Source organism: Phocoena phocoena, chromosome 5 (assembly GCF_963924675.1).
Source record: "Phocoena phocoena chromosome 5, mPhoPho1.1, whole genome shotgun sequence".
NCBI lineage: Eukaryota > Metazoa > Chordata > Mammalia > Artiodactyla > Phocoenidae > Phocoena > Phocoena phocoena.
The window spans coordinates 35,947,337-35,970,110 of NC_089223.1; the positions used below are offsets into that span (position 1 = coordinate 35,947,337).

The 22,774-nt window shown below is 39.4% G+C and overlaps 1 protein-coding gene across 2 annotated transcripts; it reads left to right on the forward strand.

Annotated features, from left to right (window-relative positions):
• The first annotated feature begins 322 nt into the window (after nucleotides 1-322).
• On the forward strand, nucleotides 323-13,361 carry LOC136123653 (17-beta-hydroxysteroid dehydrogenase 13). Of its 2 annotated transcripts, XM_065877983.1 has the most exons (7): nucleotides 323-532; nucleotides 2,246-2,353; nucleotides 3,368-3,499; nucleotides 5,221-5,327; nucleotides 7,423-7,560; nucleotides 10,948-11,064; nucleotides 13,271-13,361. In XM_065877983.1, the coding sequence occupies exons 1-7, from the start codon at nucleotides 323-325 to the stop codon at nucleotides 13,359-13,361; spliced, it is 903 nt and encodes a 300-aa protein (XP_065734055.1). The 2 variants fall into 2 exon arrangements, with proteins under 2 accessions (XP_065734055.1, XP_065734056.1); XM_065877984.1 differs by lacking the exon at nucleotides 2,246-2,353.
• The last annotated feature ends 9,413 nt before the right edge of the window (nucleotides 13,362-22,774 follow it).

The window sequence follows — 22,774 nt, forward strand, 5'->3', positions numbered from 1 at the left end:
TAGATGTCAAATCAGTGCTTGAAAACTAATAAAATATAGTATTAAACAACAACAACCAAAAAGAAAATCCAGAGGGGACTTTCTCTTGAGTTCCCTTGTCCCCGTGCCAAGTTTTTACTAGCAATTGATACCACTTCAAAAGCTCAAAGTGCATCTAACGCATTAGAACACATGGACAAAGCCTGCCTGCAAATCTAGCTTACCTCTGCCAGTCCCATCAACACCTGGAACACAGCTCTTCCCTGGAGCTCTCTGAAGAGGGTGGCTCTTTGCTGGGACTAGACAGGGACTGAACCAGAGGAGAAGAGTACAGAGCAGAGCCATGAATATTATCTTGGATCTCCTCCTGCTTCTGATCATCATCATCTACTCCTACTTAGAATCCTTGGTGAAGGTTTTCATTCCCCGGAGGAGAAAATCTGTGGCTGGAGAGATTGTTCTCATTACAGGAGCTGGGCATGGAATAGGAAGGCATACTGCTTATGAATTTGCAAAACGGAAGAGCAGACTGGTTCTGTGGGATATTAATAAGGTACTGGATTCATTTACCCACCTTTTAAAGTTACAAGTGAGACAGGTGTTTAAAAACTTATTTGACTTGGGGCTTCCCTGGTGGCGCAGTGGTTGAGAGTCCACCTGCCGATGCAGGAGACACGGGTTCGTGCCCCAGTCCAGGAAGATCCCACATTCCGCGGAGCCTGCGCGTCCGGGGGCTGTGCTCGGCAACGGGAGAAGCCACAACAGTGAGAGGCCCGAACTTATTTGACTTAACATTTGCTTATATTTGTATTTGTCTTTCTCGAAGTTTGGTAACTAAATTCCCTGGAGCCTTACTCTACATATGCATCAGGATGGGTTTTTTGTAGTTTTTGTTGTTGTTTAAAGTAGAAGTGCCATATTACCCATCATATCTAGTTGCAGAGAGCGAGTTAGAAGAGGACTATGGTCATGGCACCCAATAGCTTTTTTTTTTTTAAGATTTATTATTTATTTATTTATTTATTTTTGGCTGTCCCAGGTCTTAGTTGTGGCATGGGATCTTCATTGAAGCATGTGGGACCTTTCATTCCTGCGTGAGGGCTTTTCTCTAGTTGTGGCATGCAGGTTTTCTCTCTCTAGTTGTGGTGCGCAGGCTCCAGCGCTCATGGGCTCTATAGTTGTGGCGCATGGGTTCCAGGGCACGTGGACTCTGTAGTTTGCATGCAGGTTCTCTAGTAAAGGAGCACGAGCTCACTAGTTGTAGCGCAAGAGCTCAGTTGCCCCTCGGCATGTGGGATCCTAGTTCCCTGACCAGGGATCGAACCCGCGTCCCCTGCATTGGAAGGCAGATTCTTTACCACTGGACCACCAGGGAAGTCCCCACCAGGATGGTTTGATGAAGGGAACATAACTGAGACCTAAGCAGTGATTTTTATGCCATGATATGCAAGTTTGATAACATAGACTCAGGAGCCAGGGTACTTCCAAACTGTTTAAATTGAGCAGACAATTTCTCTCAGCCTCAGTTTCCTTATCTGAAATGGGGATAATATTGGGTTGGCCAAAAAGTTCGTTTGGGTTTTTCTGTACGATGTTCTGTAACAGAAAGAACATCTTACAGAAAAACTGAACAGAACATCTTACAGAAAAACCCGAACAAACTTTTTGGCCAACCCAATACCTCACGGATACACAAGAACAGGGGTTAGCAAACTACAGCCAATGAACCAAACCTGGCCCTAGAGCAGACTGTTGAGCTAGGAATGTATTTTTTAAAGGTCTGGCAAGACAAAAACCAAATAAAAAAACAAAGAAGAATATGTGACAGAATTTCTTCGTGCCTTCTCTCACATGCACACAATCCTAAAATTTTTACAATCTGCTAGGTGCTTTACTGCCTATTACATAGTTGGTGCTCAACAAACATATGTTAAGTATATTGTTGAGTAATCTTCTCCATACTCAAACATCTCCTTTCATGACACCACAAAGAGCAACATCTTTCAAGCATGTTCTTTAAGCTATGAGAATGTAGCAAAACAAGTGAAAACACGTGAGACTAACATGAGCCTTCCCTGGCAGAAAAGCCAGGTATAATCTCTGCGAGTTAGGCAAGCGGTGCCTCTCAGGAAATTTGCTTACAAACAAGTGGGACATTTTGGACGTGAATTTTAATCTTAAAAAAATTTCTTCTCCAATGCTTTCTCCCTCACTCTTGTCCCCTCACTGACTTACATCTTTTGGAATTTGTTTTTTACAATTACAGCATGGCGTTGAGGAAACTGCAGCTGAATGCAGAAAACTAGGGGCCATTACACATGTGTTTGTGGTAGACTGCAGTAACAGAGAAGAGATTTATGACTCTGTAAACCAGGTGAGACTTCAGAATACAAATTTCTTCCCATAATTTTGTGTCCCCTTACATGGAATATGAAAAGGTTCTTTGTGACTGCCTAATTTAAATTAGATTTGGTTTTTTTTTAGCCTCTGCTAACTGAGGTAGTTGTGTGAACAAGGAAGGACATAGACCTTTTCCTTCCATATAATCCACTCAACTCTGCCTATTTATTAATTAATTAATCAATTAATTAATCGATTTCATTCTGGTCAGAAGTTTGAGCAGCTGCACAGAGTGACAGAGAAAAGATTTATCACCAGGGAAAAGGATACCTTTCTATTTTCATTTTAGTCCTGTTACTTTTGCAGTAATTCCTTTATTTTTTCCTTTAAATATTTCCTCTTTGAGATTTTATTTATGTTGGTGCCAATCTAATCTTCTATAGAAAATATAATATTAATAATTATTATAACAATTTTTAAGGGTAAATATCAAATACAATGGACCAAGCACTCTGAAAACGGTTGTACCCTTTGATTTAATCCCTACAATAACCCTCTTAACCTCACTTGACAGGTGAGCAAACAGATTCAGAGGGTTTAAGCCAGACCAGGTCATGTAGCTAGTAGGTGGCAGAGCCAGGATTACTCAATTAGTACTTTAAAAATATTTGGTAAGAACTGATATGTCAGACCAAGGTCATGTAGCTAGTAGGTAGTGAAAACAGGATTACTCAATTAGCACTTTTAAAATATTTGGTTAGAACAGATATATCAATCAACACAAATATTAATTTCATTTTATTGGTAAGTTTCAAAAAATATCTATGATGTACTGGGTACTGAAATTTAGCTGTTAAAAAAAACAGTTTACCCCAGCTTTATGACAGTGTCTGCTTGGCAACCACTCTTTGGACTAAAGCTCTTTCCTGCCTGAACTCTGAGACATCTCATCAAACAGAATAAAGAATCTAATCCCTGGATGATATCAGCCCCAAAACTTTAAGTTTCGATACTACACCCAATGAATGTGTTCTTTCTATTTCAACAGGTAAAGAAAGAGGTGGGTGATGTAACTATCGTGGTGAATAATGCTGGGACAATATATCCAGCTGACCTTCTTAGCACAAAGGATGAAGAGATTACCAAAACTTTTGAGGTCAACATCCTAGGACATTTTTGGGTGAGCATGAGTCATAAATATTCCTAGTTTGTGTATGTCTGACAATTCCTCTTAAGGTACATGAAGTTCATAATTGAGTTCACCTCCTTCTGGACAGGAAACTCCATATCTTTGACTTAATACAACAATTATCCAATATTCGTGTCTCTGACAGAAGGGCACAGATTTCAAGGGGACACGACTCACCAGCATGTAGGCTAGTTAGTCTGCCTTATCCACCAGTACCTAACACAAAGCCTGGCATGTACTGGGCGCTCAAAAAATATTCATGGAGCTTTCCTAAGGATTGTCAGTGTACACCTTTTCAGTGCTTTAGAGAAAATACATACAGTGTACATTCACTTGTGACCTCATGTCATGGAATTTTAGAACAGAAAGGACAAAGAACTCACTACTTGGGTTATGTAGGGGTTGGGAGTTCTTCTGGCTGGAACTCTGAACAAAGCTCTAGGTCAGGCTGGAGCTTAGAGTTAAGGCTCTACGGACCTCTTATAATTGTTTGGTTTTGTGAGAGACTGAAATATGTCTTTGTAGAGAGCATTTATATGAATTAATCTTCCAGTGCCTCAATATTAGTGTAGAACATAGGACAGATCTGGATTCTGGAAGAGAGAAGAAAAAAAGGGATGTGTTCCCCCATTTTCCCAAGCCCCTCACACATGCTAATGAGAATTAATTATTATGCCCACCAAACTACTTAGAGACCCCATGTATTCGTTGTCTACAGCTGCATAACAATTATATCAAAACTTAGTGGATTAAAGCCAGAATAAATGTTCATATTCCTCTCATGGTTTCTGTGGGTCAGGAGTTTGGGGGTGGCTTGGTTTGGCAATTCTGGCTCTATGAATTTGCACAGGGTCCATAGGGGGGTTTGTAAAATTCTCATAAAATAGTATTGATATTTCTCACCAAACAGTAAAGCTTTTTGGAGGTAAAGAAAGACTTTTTGTTTCCTGTAACATCAACATATAATGCACAGTATTATAAATAGGGAGATACTAAATCTAATCATGGTACATAATGACCGTGGGTCAGTACAGGACTCAGCTTTTTCTGCTCAACTTGATATAGGTACACAAGATTTTAACTCTTCTCATTAGCAAGATAAAGCCCCAAACAAACAAACAAAAAATTACATGATACCAGATTACCATGCGGAATTTTCTCAGCTCTGAAAACTCTGAATTTTTCCCTTAATAATATTGTTTAGATGATGGATCCATAAAAGAGATTTTTGATTCCCTCTGAAGGGAAGAAGAGGGATATTAAGATGAGTTCTTGGCATGTGGTATGCAGTGCACAGCACTCAATGCCAGCTCAAACCAATTGTTTTAATCTTTTTTTCATTTCTGTCATCGGTGGAGAAGTAATCATGGAATCTTGGCACGTATTTCATTTCATCAAAAAAGTTGTCTTAAATGACATTTTGTCTTAAAACTACCGGGCTTCCCTGGTGGTGCAGTGGTTGAGAGTCCGCCTGCTGATGCAGGGGACACAGGTTCGTGCCCCGGTCCGGGAAGATCCCACATTCCGCGGAGCGGCTGGGCTCGTGAGCCATGGCCGCTGAGCCTGCGCATCCGGAGCCTGTCCTCCGCAACGGGAGAGGCCACAACAGTGAGAGGCCCGCGTACCGCAAAAATAAAATAAAATAAAACTACCTAATTTGGAAACTTAACACCTGTGTCATTGTTTCTTTTGGTGCTGCAATGATCCTGAAGATCACAAAGGCACTTCTTCCAGCGATGATGCAGAGAAACCATGGCCACATTGTCACAGTGGCTTCAGTATGCGGCCACGGAGTGATTCCTTATATTATTCCATATTGGTAAGTATTACTTTCTAGCAGTGCTATATATTTTTACACTTTTAAGGTTTTATTAGACCTCAGATTCCAGTCCTCATAACAGGTAATTTGTTTTATTTTTCTTTATTTTATTTATTTATTTCTGGAGAGCTAGAATTGTGTTTTCTTCATTTTTGAATCTTCTTAGAACAAAAAGTCAAATGCCTTGCAAAAAATAAAAGCTATAAAAAGTCTCATAGCAGATAATTTGGATTTACAGAATGTATACAGTAGTTTAGAATAAACTCTTAAAAATGACTTCTCCTAAAACAAGGAAACTGATTTTAAATGAAAAATCATTTAAAATATTTTTAGATTTTTGAAAACTCCTCCACAGAGCAATGAAAGAAAACAGTAATGCCAAGCATGTTTCCATTGTATCCTGGAATGAGTAGATTCTCATAAAGGAAATAAGGAACTAAAAAACAAAACAAAAAAAAAAGAAAGAAAAGAAAAGAAAAAGAAGGAACTCACAGACTAAGAAACAAAATATAAGGAAGTCCAAATAAACACAAATCTATGCCATGGCCTGCATGCCCAAGATAAGCTAAACAGAGTGGCTCCTGGATCAAAACATTTTTCAGTGTACTTGTGCCATGAAAGATTGTGTGTGTGTGTGTGTGTGTGTGTGTGACAGAGAGAGAGAGAGAGAGAGAGAGAGAGGGATTGAGAGAAAGCCTTTACCGTATTAAAAGATGCAGATAGCATATTCCATGCTCTACCAAGGACATAAAGAGATGAAAGTGGGAACTCCCTAAAGACACACTATTTGCAAAATATCTTTTCTTCATACACTCCTTCAATGGCATCTCATTTCCTTATTCTGGTCTTATATCAACCTCATAGAAAAATTTAATTTGTTAACATTTTGGCCAATTCTTTTTGTAACAGCCAATACATGTGTATCAGTGGGTGGGGATGGGGGTGGGTAGTTAGTTGGTTTATTACTTACCTACACATCCATGTTCAAGGTTGAATTTGGTCACGGACCAAATTATTTCTGACACCAAGTGTAGTCACAGATGTAGTTAATTTTCGCTGTATGTTAAGGTATCCTTGCACATACATATGGTTGTTTCAAGCTGCCTCTAGCATCTTAAAACACAAATCAGAATTTCACAGATTAAACATTTAATATTGTTTTAATGTTTAGAAATGTGGAAACCCAATGTAACAATTGTTTTCCTTTTTTCTTTTCCTTTAAGAGAGCAGCCAGCCTTTAACTTTATGGTTCTTGTCATCTGAGTCAAAAATACAATTAACATTACATAGCTCCTTATAGGTAGTAAAGTTATTATGCATATGCTATTTGATTTAATCCTCAAGATGGCTCTATATTTTATTACCAGCATCTTTTTATAAATGAATTTTATTTTGTTTTTTGGCTGCACTGTGCGGCGTGTGGGATCTTAGTTCCCCAACTCAGGATCAAACCTGCACCCCCTCATTGGAAGCGCAGAGTCTTAACCACTGGACCACCAGGGAAGTCCCTATCACCAGCATTTTAAAGATCAGAAAATCAAAGGAAGAAGACAAAGTAATATGCTGAAGGTTGCACACACTAACGCACCCACATCACCTGAAGTCTTTTTACGCCAGATCTTCACAATGAAATTAAGAAGCCAAAGTGAACTCCACATTTCAAAGGAGAAACTATCAAGAGAGAGGAGAAATGTGTAGAGTCCCACAGAAGTTCGTTAATACAGATATTAGTTACATAGTTTTTCTAAACATGATTTTCCTGATTCACATTTTTCAAAATAAAAACAGCAGTAAAAACTGATTAGAAAACAGTTTAAAGATTGAATGGAAAAACCTTCTAGGTAGAATGAGCCGTAAGCAAGTCAATCAAAGTTATTAAAATTTGTTCTATTGTTTATCACTGCTAATAAAAAAAATCGGTAAATTCAGAATTCAGTGAAATCAGGTAAGAAAATGTAAATGGAAATAGATGACCAAGTGGAAGATTTGGGGGTTTGGCTTTTATTCTCAAACAAAATCAACATTTTCCTCTCACAGAAAGCTGAGGAATGTTTCACTTTCCCTTAGCTAACAGGGGTGGATAATTCTCTTACAGTTCCAGCAAATTTGCTGCTGTTGGCTTCCACCGAGCTCTGACATCAGAATTTGAAGCCTTGGGAAAAACTGGTATCAAAACCTCGTGTGTCTGCCCAGTTTTTGTGAATACTGGGTTCACCAAAAACCCAAGCACAAGGTAAGGTCAAAATCAAGTTAAGATGGAAATATGGCATGAGAAATTGGTATGAAACCGACATGAGAAATTTTTAGGTGGGTCAACTGAGAAAATAGAAAACAAAAAAAGGAAAAACATTTTTTCTTATTAATGTTATTGTATTGCCTTTATGTTTTCACTTTGAAATTAGATGAACAAAGGGGAAAAATGCATTAGGGGCTAGTAGAAGTGATCAGCTGCCAATGAATCAGGCATTGGGTATTTATTCGTGTCCAGGTGAAAGACTCAACACACACGCAGGTGTTAAGAGGGAGTGAGAATGCGGGTGGGTCGGATGGAGAGGTGTGCTTCGGGGGTGATGGCAAGAGTGTCCCCTCCTGGAAACCACACCCCCAAAACGAATGTTACCTCACCTCCCCCCTCCCGCTTGCGGTTCATCCTCCTCAATAGAGCATGGAAAGGCACAGGTATATGCCCCGTTTCCATATTCGACAGCACTGGCCACAGAGCTAGCACAAAGTACTCCAACATCTTCCAAACTTGCCTGATCCTAAGCATCATCACTGTGCTTACATAAAAAATACATGTTCTTAGGCTCTTCCTTAGAGATTCTGATTCAGTAGAGTGAAACGAGCTCCAAGAATGTTTTGATTTGTTTTGCTTTGTTTACAAGGAAACCAGGTAACTTTGGAGGCAGGTTTGGAAAACACTGACATAGTAAATATAACCACATGCATTTGATCATGGCTACCACCCTGTCCTCCTCTAAAAAACAAACGTTCCGGGATTCCCTGGTGGCGCAGGGGTTGAGAGTCCACCTGCCAATGCAGGGGACACGGGTTCGTGCCCCGGTCCGGGAAGATCCCACATGCCACGGAGTGGCTGGGCCCGTGAGCCATGGCCACTGAGCCTGCGCGTCCGGAGTCTGTGCTCCGCAACGGGAGAGGCCACAACAGTGAGAGGCCCGTGTACCGCAAAAAAAAAACGTTCCTAGAAGCGGCAATAAGCTGAGTCTTTAACCCCTCAGTCAAGGTGAATTTCTTTTTTTTTTTTTTTCTAAACTGAGAACTTTTTTTTTTTAAGTTTATTTATTTATTTTTGGCTGCATTGGGTCTTCCGTTGCTGCGCGCGGGCTTTCTCTAGTTGCGGGGAGCGGGGGCTACTCTTGCTTGTGGTGCGCGGGCTTCTCATTGCAGTGGCTTCTCTTGTTGCGGAGCACGGGTTCTAGGCACACGGGCTTCAGTAATTGTGGCACGAGGGCTCAGTAGTTGTGGCGCACTGGCTTAGCTGCTCCACAGCATGTGGGATCTTCGCGGACCAGGGCTCGAACCTGTGTCCGCTGCATTGGCAGGCAGATTCTTAACCACTGCACCACCGGGGAAGTCCAAGGTGAATTTCTTGACCAAGTACTTTGTTTCTGGTAAAGGAGGATTTGAGACGATAAGAGAGGAGAAATTGGCCCTGAAAAGAGGAATAAAGCGGAAAGGTGAGGATAAGGACCCTAAAATTAATACACCTGCTTCACAATTTGCCTCGATTCTAATAAACATTCTGCTACAGGTTAACAAAATATACTGAGCTTGCTAATCTGAAGCCAATTTATTATTGGAAAGGAATTAGTCCTAAATATAGTCATTCAAAGGAGTTAACAAATTCCCTTTTAAGCTCAGCCTCGTTTGAAGCTACTGACTCTGAAACTCTGAATTAGCTGCGTCATCTCCAGAGCTGTAGCCACTCCCTGGCAGTTGAGTCCTTAACTATGTTAGAACACAAGTACTTAACAAGTACACGGTACTGTACGTAAGTAAATACAGTGATATAATTGGGACTCTGGGCTCAGTTTTCTTAAATAGGAAACTGGGCCCAATACAAATCCTCTTGGTAAGCATTCAGGCTTAGTGTGAGCCCAGAGTACCAGTTCTTCCAGAGGGGAAGGCAAAATAGATGACAAGAGTAAGGCTAATATGACCTCGGGTGTGTGGGTTCCTGGGGGTGACCCTGGGGACTGACCCAGGCAATGCTGAAAATTTGGAATTGGTATCACCCAGACTATCTGATTCTGAACTTCCTTGGCAAAGGCTAACATGTCCATATACTAATGTGAGGCTTGGCTCAGAGACAGGGTTGATAGACCCAGGTAGGGGAAATCAGGGAGGGAAGAGGTAGTACCCAATAATTTAGAAAACTATTGATTTGCATTACTCTCTGCTGGCTTGCCACTCAGTCATGGAAACCTCAATCACATAATAATCTGAAGTAAATCACATGATATCTCAGGGAAGGAAGTTATAACAGTCGCTACTTACTTAACTCCTCCTCACAACCTTTGTATTCACTAAGCCATTCAGCCTATGCCTAGACAACTTAACTTTGGTGCAATACTTTCAATCCATTTACATTTTAATTTCCTGTCATCATCTTGCATTAATGGGCATTCTATACTGGCCTGTGGTTATGAATACTTCTCAAGAACCCATGTATACAGTCTTCAGTATAATCAAGGTCACACCTCTAGTTGTAATGTAATACTCCCTATGCATGTCTTGAACTCTCATTAAACTTCAGCATAGGCAAGTCAGCAGTGAATCTCAAGTACTAAATGCCCTCAAAACAATCCAGCTTTGTGGGATACCTCCACAAGAAAGCAAGTGTACTTAGCTATAGATTTCTCTTCTCATATCTAACAAGCCCTGAAGAAAGATGCCGCATGTTTCCTTTCTGTCCTTTGATCAGTCCTACGCACTACTCTTCCTTGCCTGGCTCCTCTTCTCTTCTAATATCTAATTCCTCACCACCATTTTGATGTTTTGACTGAGTGAGCCATGAAACACACCTACTGGATGTGAAAGTAGTAGATTGTGATAACAAAACATCAATGTGGCATGGGAGAGGGAAGGCAGGTGGCATTTGTGCAGTGAATCCTGGAAGCTTTTTTTTTATTATTTTTTAAAATAAATTTATTTATTTAATTTATTCTTTATTTTTGGCTCCATTGGGTCTTCGTTGCTGCGTGGGGGCTTCCTCTAGTTGCGGCGAGCGGGGGCTACTCTTCGTTGTGGTGCACGGCCTTCTCATTGTGGTGGTTTCTCTTGTGGCAGAGTACAGGCTCTAGGCTTGTGGGCCTCAATAGTTGTGGTGCACAGGCTCAGTAGTTGTGGCTCGTGGGCTCTAGAGTGCAGACTCAGTAGTTGTGGTGCACGGGCTTAGTTGCCCCATGGCATGTGAGATCTTCCTGGACCAGAGCTCGAACCCGTGTCCCCTGCATTGGCAGGCAGATTCTTAACCACTGCACCACCAGGGAAGCCCCTGGAAGCTTTTAAATCCTAATTAGTGAAAAGATAATTTTCCTGCTTTTGCTAATTACAAAAAACAACAAAAAAGGACCAAACTTTTCTTTTTTAATCACAGACTATTCCCTGTATTGGAGACAAATGAAGTTGCAAGAAGCTTGATAGATGGAATACTTACCAATAAGAAAATGATTTTTGTTCCATCATATCTCAATATCTTCCTAACACTAGAGAAGTAAGTACAGCACAAAACACCTAAAATACTACAACACTGATAGAACTATCATTATGGAGAGTTTTTCAGTTGTGAAATTTGCCGTGGAAATTCTCCATGCCTGGGGAGAAGAGTTAAGTTTCCTCTACTATTACCTTACTCAATCTATAAAAAGAGAATGATTCATTTTCTCTACTCCATCTATTACCTCTGGCCAGTCTTTGCCAGAGACTATTCTAACTGAAGGAAAGACAGTTTAAAGAGAGAATGCAATATGGTGAACTAGCTAAAAATAAAGGGTCTATAAAGAAGCCTGCTGGGGGTTTGATTAAGACTGCATTGAATCTATAGATCAATTGGGAGAGAGCAGACATATTAACAATATTGAGTCTTCAAATCCAAGAGCACAAAGAACACAAGGTATCTTTTTATTTTTTCATCTTTCTCAGTATGTCTACACAGTATTTTGTAGTTTTCAGTGTACAAATCTTACACACCTTTTGTCAGGTTTATCCCAAAGTATTTCATGGTTTTTATGCTATTGCAAATGGCATTTTTTTTTAATTTTCTATTTCCCATTGTTTGTTGCTAGCATATATTTGATTTTTGCACTTTGATCTATATTTAGCAACCTTGCTAAACTCACTTCTAGTAGCTTTCTTGTAGATTCTAACAGACATTTTTACACAGATGATCATATTTCCTGCAAATAAAGATACTTTTACTTCTTTTTTTCCAATCTATATGTTTTTTATTTCTTGCCTTATCACACTGGCTAGAACCTCCTATGCAATGTCAGAGAGGATTGGTGAAAACACACATCCAAGTGTTGTTTCTGATCCTCAGAGGAAAGTAGTCAGTCTTTCACAATTAAGAATGATATCAGCTGTAGATTTTTTTCATTTTCTCTTTATCAGGTTGAAGAAGTTCCCTTCTATTACTACTTTGATGAGCATATTCATCAAGAGTAGATACAGATTTTGTCAAATGCTTTTACTGAATATGTTAAGGTATTATGGTCTTTCTATTTTAGTTTGTTCATATGGTGCATTACACTGACTCGTTTTAAAGATTAAACCAACCCTGCATTGTAATGTCATTGTCTGATTTTTGTGTCAGGATAACACTTACCTCATAAACTGAGTTGGAAAGTATTCCCTCCTCTTCTCTTTTCTGGAATAACTTGTGTTGAATGGGTATTATTTCCTTCTTAAACATTTTGTAGAATTCAACAGTGAAACCATCTGAGCCTGTTGTTTAGCCTCTTAGCTAAACAATAAGCTCCTCAAAGGGAGTAGCCATTTTTTTGTTTGTTTGTTTGCTTTGTTTGTTTGTTTGTTTTTGCGGTACTTGGGCCTCTCACTATTGTGGCCTCTCCCATTGCGGAGCACAGGCTCCGGATGCACAGGCTCAGCGGCCATGGCTCATGGGCCCAGCCACTCTGCGGCATGTGGGATCTTCCCGAACTGGGGCACTAACCCGTGTCCCCTGCATCGGCAGGCGGACTCTCAACCACTGCGCCACCAGGGAAGCCCGGGAGTAGCTGTTTTTAAAGTACTTTAGTCTACCTTATTATAGAGGGCATAATATCAATAGATATTCAGTGAAAACTCAAGGAGAGGTGGAGAGGCAGATGGAATGGATTCTGGTGGTGTTGCTCTGTGAACTCTTAGCATCAGGATTCATTGACAGTTACAGCAATAAGCCTAGATCTTCAGTTTTAGGTCTTTACTCACATAAGATTTCATATAATAGTTTACTAATATGAGAAGATGAGAAGAGTTGTATATATCAGTGCTTTCTTTTTTTTTTTTTTTTTTTTTTTTTTTGCGTTACGCGGGCCTCTCACTGCTGTGGCCTCTCCCGCTGCGGAGCACAGGCTCCGGACGCGCAGGCCCAGCGGCCATGGCTCACGGGCCCAGCCGCTCCGCGGCACGTGGGATCCTCCCCGACCTGGGCACGAACCAGCGTCCCCCGCACCGGCAGGCGGACTCCCAACCACTGCGCCACCAGGGAAGCCCTCAGTGCTTTCTTTATATTTGCATAATATTTGAACTGTGAGTATTAAAAGATACACACAAAAAAAGAGAGAGGTAGATGTGAAGAAAGAACAGAAGAAAACTAAATGCAAACCAGATAACTCTCAGGGTATTTTTAACTGACAACAAAAAAGAGCTCTGGTGTCAAAGATTTTAAATTGAAATTTTTTCATCTTTTTTTCATACAGATTTCTTCCTGAACGTGCCTTGGCAGCCATAAATCATGTACAGGATATTCAATTTGAAGCAGTGGTTGGCCACAAAACCAAAATGAAATGAATAAATGTGCTCCAGGCTGAGACGTATGCACCTTAATGATGTGGAACTAAGTTTAGGGTCAATGCTTCAAAGCTCTATTTCACATTTTTCAATGCCATTAATAGTAAAAACATTGGTTTGACATTAGCAGTGGTCAAATGAACAAGACTAATCACCTGTCTTTCTATTTCTCGAGATTATTTCTGTAGTTTTAATAGTCAGATCCATTTTTTATTCCATGCCTCTTAAAAACTTCTATGCTTACATAAACACACTTAAAAGGGTCATTTTTCTTTAAGAGATTTCATTTCTTTTCTTTCCGTTTAAAGGTGGACAAAGCTACCTCCCTGACCGTAAATACAAAAAGATCTTATTTACAGAGGGAAGTTTTAAGACTGTTCTTAAAGTAGTCTTCCAAACTGTACCCAGGCCACAGAATGTCAGCAAGTACACAGTGTGAGTGAGCAGTTAGAGATCAAGTTAAGCAGGCAGCTGTGCTCCAAAAGGCAGAAAGATTACTCCTACGAAACTCAATGTTTGGGAGCTTTCTCTAGCTTCTCCATTTTTCATCAGCCCCAAACAGAGCTTTCTCACCTGATTCTGTCCCTTATATAGCTCTTATATCCACCAAGAGTGGACCCTCCACACTTTCTGCCCTTTTCATAATCTCTTAAAATACTATGACATTATAAAAGGTGACTCTCTCTTGAATCTCAGAGTATCTAAAATTTTAACCCCATGGTAACCTCTTCTTTGTAGTTTATGCTTTCACATATCATTGGTACCAGAGATGTTTAGACAGTTTTGAGCTTCAAAAATGAAAGCTAACACAGGGAAAGGAACTAGGCTGGCTACCTAATAGTGCACCACAGATCTGAGAGATGGAGGGGAAAAGAGAGTGGTCTTTTTTTTTTTCTTAATAGAAAGAAAAATCTGATTCCAACTACACCAAGAATAATCTTGTTTTCTGTGTTTTTCACACATGTTATAGGCTGCTTTTACATCGACTATCCTATTTTATCCTCATTAAAAACAAATCATTAATAAAAACAATTTCTTAAAAACAAATGATAAATGTGTTGTTGTGCTTTTAAAAAATGACCTCTTGTAGTTATAAAATTAAGAGTTTTGATTTCTAATCTCTCAGTCTCTGTGAGCCTCCTTCAGGAAGCAAGGATCTGTGTGGTAGCAGAGAGATCTTGCAGATGTTGAGGGGAACAAGGGGTTCTCCCAACTCCAGCTTCTTTGACAGTTAGGAGTGTTGGTGTATGTGCTGAAACTTACTGAGTCCTTTGTATGTGAGGCACTGAGCAGAGTACTATTGTTTTATGATTTTTTTCCTTGTTACTTTGGCAATAATTTTGTTCATGATATTCTTTTAATTGTTTGCCTTAAAACTAAGAATTTATGAGAGAAACCTTAAAATGTATTATTTTTAAAGTATGATTACAAAACTTCAAAAGAGGACTATGTATAGTAAAAAATATAAACCAACCCCGCACAATCCCAGTCCCTAAATGTACTATTAATGTACAATCTTCCTATCTTTTTCTAATGCATGCACAAGCACATATATGAGAAATACATTACATTCTTTTACTGCATGTGTTACACAAATTGTTTCAAGACACGCATTATATTCTGTAACTTGCTTTTTTAACTGACCAACATATGCCCAAAGCCTTTTCTTTCAGTATATAGAGTTTAACCTCATCCTTTTTCATGGGCACACAGTACTAAATGGTACTATATTTGATCATTCCTTTGTAATATAACATTTAGGATGTTTCCAATTTTTCTCAATTTATTTACTCTTTATTTACTTAACAAATACTTATTGAGTGTCAGCCACAGTTCTAGACCCCAGGAAACATGAGTGAATAAAGCAAACTTCTTGCCTTAATGGAGCTCACATTCTAGCAGGACAAACAACAGACTGCAGATATCATGAGAGAGAGTTTCTAAAATAATAAGAGTTGGGACTTCCTAGTGGTACAGTGGTTAAGACTCCAAGCACCCAATGCAGGGGACCTGGGTTCGATCCTGGGTCAGGGAATTAGATCCCACATGCCGCAGCTAAAGATCTGGCGTGCCTCAACTAAGACCCAGCTCAGCCAAATAAATAAATAAATAATAAAATAGTAGAGTCAAGGAAGAACTCTCTGAGAACTAACATTTTTGGGTAGAAATATGTGTGAAGTGAAAGCATGGCCTATGCAAATATCTAGGGAAATGAAAGTGCAAATTCTGATGAAGGAACAAACTTCTCTGAAGAACTGTATGAGGGCCACTGAGACCATAGTGGACGAGCAAGTGGGCAGTGTTGTAGGTGACGTGCCAAAAGAGATACCAGACTGTTGGAGACCACACAGGCCACAGTAAGAAGTTTTGATTTTTCTGAGTGTGAGAGAAAGGATCTGAGGATTTGAGTTAGGAACTGACCCATATAAATAAAATCCCAACGTTAGATGCAAAGAAAAACTTTCCCTTTTTAATCCAATTTTTGGCTTTAAGCCTTTGTGAATGAAACTCAGAGAAATACCTAGAAGCACAAGTATCGAGCTCTCTTTGCCTATTTTTCCTGTATACTTTGACTATTGACTTCTTCCTTGTCAGTTCCAGGTATGTCTCTAAATGTTTTACTCTGACAGTCTCCATCTCAGAAATCTCCTCAAGGGTACTCACTAACACCAAAATCCCAGTTCCAGGGCTAACTCTAGGGTGTGCAGGGCCCTGGGCAAATGTTTCCTGTGGGTTCCTGTCTATATAAATAAGTCGATTAAAAATGTATTACAGGGACTTCCCTGCCAGTCCAGTGGTTAAGACTCCACACTTCCACTGCAGGTGGCACAGGTTCGATCCCCAGATGGGGAACTAAGATCCTGCAAGCCGCATGGTGTGGCCCAGAAAAAAGAAAAAGTATTATATAATTCATAGGTCCATTGAGGTATAGGGATATATTGATGAAGATTTAGAATAATAACAAAATTATTTATTGTCCACTCGATGCAAGTAAAGATTCTTCTTGGTATCCAGGTGCTATTTCTTCTTGTTTGGTTCAAGAGTCATTTCTTTTTTTTCCTTATTATCAAATGAGCCATTTCTTGCCAATTTCATATCTTTCAGCATAAGAAACGATAGTAATGCTATTATTTCTCATAACACCATGGTGCTTGTAACATGTTTGTATTAAAATAATATGAATCTTCTAGCCTCTACAACACTCTACTACCATCTGTATCATGTTAGTCACATCATTACTCTTGATTTTGCACCATCCATTGTGCTACTTGTAAATACTAGCTTCCAATCACTCGAAGATTGTTATGGCACTTCTTTGATAATAACCACAAATTCAAGCCTGACCCAGAGTATGCAGGAAACGTGAATAATTTGTTTTCTGGTCATGTTAAATTTATCATTTAGAATGTTATAACATAACATGGAACAACACATATTCTATGTCTTGCCTTGAACTCTTTAGGCCATAATTATTGCATTCCTAGAATGTGAACTTTTTCAACACTGACTGCACCTTGTCTCTCATACCACCAGCAGGAAGGGGATTTTAGGCATAACAAAATAAATAGTCAAATTCATGCAAGGAATGTCTGTTTCTCATCTGGGAGAGGTTAACACACTAACCAGGGAGAAGAGAGCATCACCACATCCATCAGAAGGGTCCATTGTTGTGGTGAAGAACGTCTAGAAAGCCCTCAGAAGTGATAGATGCAGCCACTCCCAAAGGACTCCTTGACCCATGGTGTAGAACCTACAAAGGGAATGGGGCAACTGCCCTAAATGCCAGTGGCAAGGAGTGTAAGGACACCTGATGCCACCCCTGGAGCCCTTGGGTGTTATACAGCAGAAGTGGCAGCATGGTTAGCACATAGACAGTGAAAGTGGATGCCTGGGCCCACACATGTGGCCTGAGCAGTGGACCTTAGATAGCCTAGAGCCCTAAATTAGACCTATATCCGAAATAAGTGTGAATCACCCCAAATCAGCATGTCAGCATCACTTCAACAGCCCAATTTCACATGATCCTGCAAAGGAAATACCTTGCCAACCAGCAGCAGCAGCAATCTGCTCACCAGGCACCTCTCCTAGAACTGGGGTCTGAAAACAGCCCCAGGATGACACCATACATACAAGAGCTCCAGGACATATGGTCAATTCCATGTGCACAGAGAGACAGACAGCTCTCCAAAGGGAGAAACAGGGCCAGCACCAAAAGAGGACTTAGAACATTTCAAAGAAGTCACTTCAAAGAGGAAGACTCTCTGAGGCAAGGTGTCTGTGTGCCCAGGTCTAAGAGTAGCAGTGCCCAGCTCCTTCAGATTTGTGCACAGCTTAAAGGGACGCCGAAGCAAATGTATGGCTGAAGAGAAATTTTTCAGTTAGTCTCGGATCTAAATCTTATATTATACATATGATAATGTTTTTAAGGATGAGATAACATCTAACATTCAAGTTCCCCATTTATTGAGGGCATGATACTCAAAAGACTCATCACAGTATTGCTCTATTCCCTTGCACCATGGCCATCACATGAGAGCGTGTTGGAAATGCAAACTCTTGGGTCCCACCCCAGACTTACATAATCAGAGTCTGTACTTTTTTAAAGGACCCTTGGGGATTGATATGTACGTTAAAGTTTGAGAAGCATTGCTTTTTATGACATTAACTTTGAATTTAGTGCAGCTCCGTGTCAGAACTTGGCTGTCCTAAATATATGATAATTACAACAAATCCAACAGTTACCTCTGTGCTTATTTCTTCACAAATTATATGAGAAACCATAGGGAGGAAATTCCAACCCCTGTCCTAAGTGTCCTTTCACACTTTCTTTTTGCTTTCTCTTGTATCTAAGATTATTAGATAGCATAACTTTTTCAATTTACTTCTTCAAATATGCTAGGTGTTTTGTTGAAAACCCCTTCTTTATTGGATTGGTTACACTACATCTGATCAAATTTGCCTGTCAGCTGCTTGCAACAAGAATGGGATTGTAAGAAAGTTAAGTGACATGTATTTCATGAGAACTGTCTTAATCTGTTCAGACTGCTATAACAAAATACCATAAACTTGGTGGCTTATAAACAACAGAAATTTATATCTCACAGTTCTAGAGACTGGGAAATCCGAGATCAAGATGCTGGCAAATTCAATGTCTGGTGAAGGTTTTTCCCTGTGTATTCACATGGCAGAAGGGGGTGGGGGGGGGGGTGAGAGATTCCTCTGGGGAATATTATTCCTCTTTAATAAGGGCACTAATCCCATTCATGAGGTTTCTGCCCTCATGACCTAATCATTTCCCAAAGGCCCCACCTCTAAATACCATCACACTGGGGATTAACTTTCCACATACGAATTTTGGAGGAACACAAAGTTTCAGTCTACAAAAGGAATCTTTTATAGTAACAGTAATCACATTCTGACTTGCCTAGGATGCAATCACTTCCCAGTCAAACTAGCTTTACAAACTCAGTGTGCAGTTAAAGAACGGTTATAAATTCACATCAAAATACTTATGAAAAGCAAAATCATTTACCTATTGGACTCTAAAATGAGCCATTATTTCAATAGAGATTTTGTTACTTTTAAATATGAGGCTAACCTGTGTAAATTAAGATAACAATTTCAGGGCTTCCCTGGTGGCTCAGTGGTTGAGAATCCACCTGCCGATGCAGGGGACACGGGTTCGTGCCCCGGTCCAGGAAGATCCCACATGCCGGAGAGCAGCTAGGCCCGTGAGCCATGGCCGCTGAGCCTGCGTGTCTGGAGTCTGTGTTCCGCATCGGGAGAGGCCACAACAGTGAGAGGTCCACGTACCGCAAAAAAAAAAAAAAAAAAAAGATAACAATTTCAGAACAATAACTCAAAACCGAAATTGCCTATTCCAATATCTAATTCAAATAGCTAGAATTTTTTTCTTTTGGTTTCTCAATACCTTTTTCATTCCAATGGCTCTTTATTCATTAGTTCATACTTTGTTGAATTATTTTGGTGCATTTAGTCCTCACTTTCTCCTTCATTATATTCATTCTCTTTTCAGCCTCCCCTTTCTGAGCTCTTACCCACACTCTGATCTGCTCTGAAAACGTACCCTATTTTTCAATCACCAAAATTATACTATCTATGTAGGAGGAAAAGAAGACCACTCAATGTTGAATTCAATTTGGAATGATATAACTTAAATACTTCAAACAATATTGTAGTTCTAGCCTACCTGGTTATCTAATAATATTGCAAATTTGAGTGCTCCTTTTTATCTTAGGGAATTCAGCATACAGAATATCCAAAATAAACAGACTGCACCAACTCACAGACTATTTTCAAACCAAACAGGTCTTTTTCTTTTTTTTATTTTATTTTATTTTTTTTTTTATTTTTTATTTTTTTAACATCTTTATTGGGGTATAATTGCTTTACAATGGTGTGTTAGTTTCTGATTTATAACAAAGTGAATCAGCTATACATATACATGTGCTCCCATGTGTCTTCCCTCTTGCGTCTCCCTCCCTCCCACTCTCCCCCTCCCACCCCTCCAGGCTGTCCCAAAGCCCCGAGCTTATATCCCTGTGCCTTGCGGCTGCTTCCCCCTAGCTATCTACCTAACTACGTTTGTTAGTGTGTATATGTCCATGACTCTCTCTCGCCCTGTCAAAACTCACCCTTCCCCCCCCCATATCCTCAAGTCCGTTCTCCAGTAGGTCTGCGCCTCTATTCCTGTCTTATCCCTAGGTTCTTCATGACATTTTTTCCCCTTAAATTCCATATATATGTGTTAGCATACGGTATTTGTCTTTGTCTTTCTGACTTACTTCACTCTGTATGACAGACTCTAGGTCTATCCATCTCATTACAAATAGCTCAATTTCATTTCTTTTTAAGGCTGAGTAATATTCCATTGTGTATATGTGCCACATCTTCTTTATCCATTCATCCGATGATGGGCGCTTAGGTTGTTTCCATCTCCGGGCTATTGTAAATAGAGCTGCAATGAACATTTTGGTACATGACTCTTTTTGAATTTTGGTTTTCTCAGGGTATATGCCCAGTAGTGGGATTGCTGGGTCATATGGTAATTCTATTTGTAGTTTTTTAAGGAACCTCCATACTGTTCTCCATAGTGGCTGAACCAATTCACATTCCCACCAGCAGTGCAAGAGTGTCCCCTTTTCTCCACACCCTCTCCAGCATTTATTGTTTCTAGATTTTATGATGATGGCCATTCTGACTGGTGTGAGATGATATCTCATTGTAGTTTTGATTTGCATTTCTCTAATGATTAATGATGTTGAGCATTCTTTCATGTGTTTGTTGGCATTCTGTATATCTTCTTTGGAGAAATGTCTGTTTAGGTCTTCTGCCCATTTTTGGATGGGGTTGTTTGTTTTTTTGTTATTGAGCTGCATGAGCTGCTTGTAAATTTTGGAGATTAATCCTTTGTCAGTTGCTTCATTTGCAAATGTTTTCTCCCATTCTGAGGGTTGTCTTTTGGTCTTGATTATGGTTTCCTTTGCTGTGCAAAAGCTTTGAAGTTTCATTAGGTCCCATTTCAAACAGGTCTTTTTCTATAGTTCATGCAAGAAAAGATATTATTCAGCATGAATTTCATTTAAAAAGTGTTGATAGGAAACAGATGATACTAGGCTATAGAAAAATCAGAGATTACTGTGTGATTCTTGCTTTAAAGATTACAACAGAGCAGGGCACCAAGTACATTATAAATAACTGTTCACCCAAAGAAAAGTGAAATTAATGCCAGTGAAAATTGCTAACAAAGTGCTTTAATCCGGCCTTAGGTGGTTATTTTCCCTTGGTGAAGATGTGTGTTAATAATTTCAAAGTTGAATTCAATTTTTTTAAAGTCCTTCAAAATTTTCCTTAATGAAGAAATGACTGGCTGCAAAGAGTTGTTTGAATTGAATATATAATCTAAAGCAGTGGTTCTCAACCCATTTAAGTCACAGCAGCCTTTGAAAGCTTGGTGAAAGCTTTGGCTTCCCTACAGGGGAAAAAAAGCCTATGTATAAACACATAGTTTTGCGTATACAGTGTGTAATAGCTAATTTATGTGCTATTTTGAAAGACTTTCTTGATAAACAAGGAAGAAGTCATTTTCTACATGGTGTCAGTATAGGTTCTTTTTCTCTGAGCAAAGTCAGTAACAAACTGACATTAAAAAATATTATTTGTTTAAAATTCTGGAGTAAAAGGGAATTCCCTTTTGGTCCAGTGGTTAGGATTCCAGGCTTTCACTGCCAAGAGCCCGGGTTTGATCCCTTGTTAGGGAACTAAGATCCTGAAAGCCATTTGGAGCAGCCAAACAAAAAAAAAACTTTGGAGTCTATACACTAAAGTATTTCTAGTGGGTGGTAGAATTTGAGATGATTTTAAATTTTTTCTAGTGTCATCTCTGTTGTCAAGGTCTTTCCAGGGTTGTTTTTTTTTAATTTTGAGTTTTATTTTGACAGTTAAAAATTCAACTAAAATATTTTCATAAGAGAAATGCTATTTTCATTTTGGATCAAGAATGCTGTGTGATTATAAATAATGTTACAAAAATATTATCCAGAAGTTAGAAACCTTTCTTTATTTCTAAATATTTATTTATTTGGCTGTGCCAGGTCTTAGTTGTGGCATGCAGGATCTTTTTAGTTGTGGCATTTGGGATATTTAGTTGCGGCATGCAAACTCTTAGTTGAAGCATGCAGGATCTAGTTCCCTGACTAGGGATCAAACCTGGGCCCGCTGCACTGGGAGCATGTAGTCTTAACCACTAGACCACCAGGGAAGTCCTTTCTTTTTTCCGTTCTTTCTTTTCTTTCTTTCTTTCTTACTTTCTTTTTTCTTTCTTTCTTTCTTCCTTTTTCTTTCTTTCTTTCTTCTTTCTTTCTTCCTTCCTTTCTTTCTTTCTTTCTTTTTTCCTTCCTTCGTTTCTTTTCTTCTTTCCTTCTTCCTTTCTTTCTTTCAGCTTTTTATTATACAGACTTCTAAAATATATTTTAAAATAGTATAATGACTCATATACTCGTCACGCTGCCTCTACAATTGTCAGCTTTTTGCCAGCTTGTTTGATCCTTACTTCTAACTGCTTCCACCTCTTCTACTATTTTTTTAAATTGTGACTTTAAAACTACATAACATTAAATTCACCACCCTAACCACTTTGAAGTGTACAGTTCAATGGTGTTCATTGTATTGACATTCTTGTGGAACAGATTTCTAGAACTTTTTCATCCTGCAAAATTGAAACTCTCTGTCCATTAAGCACTAATTCCCTCTCCCCTCCTGCCCTCAGCTCTTAGCAACCACCTTTCTACTTTCTGTTTCTAGGATTTTGACTACTTTAGATACTTCATAGGAGTAGGACCATACAGTATTTGTCCTTTTGTCACTGGCTCACTTCATTCAGCATAATGTCC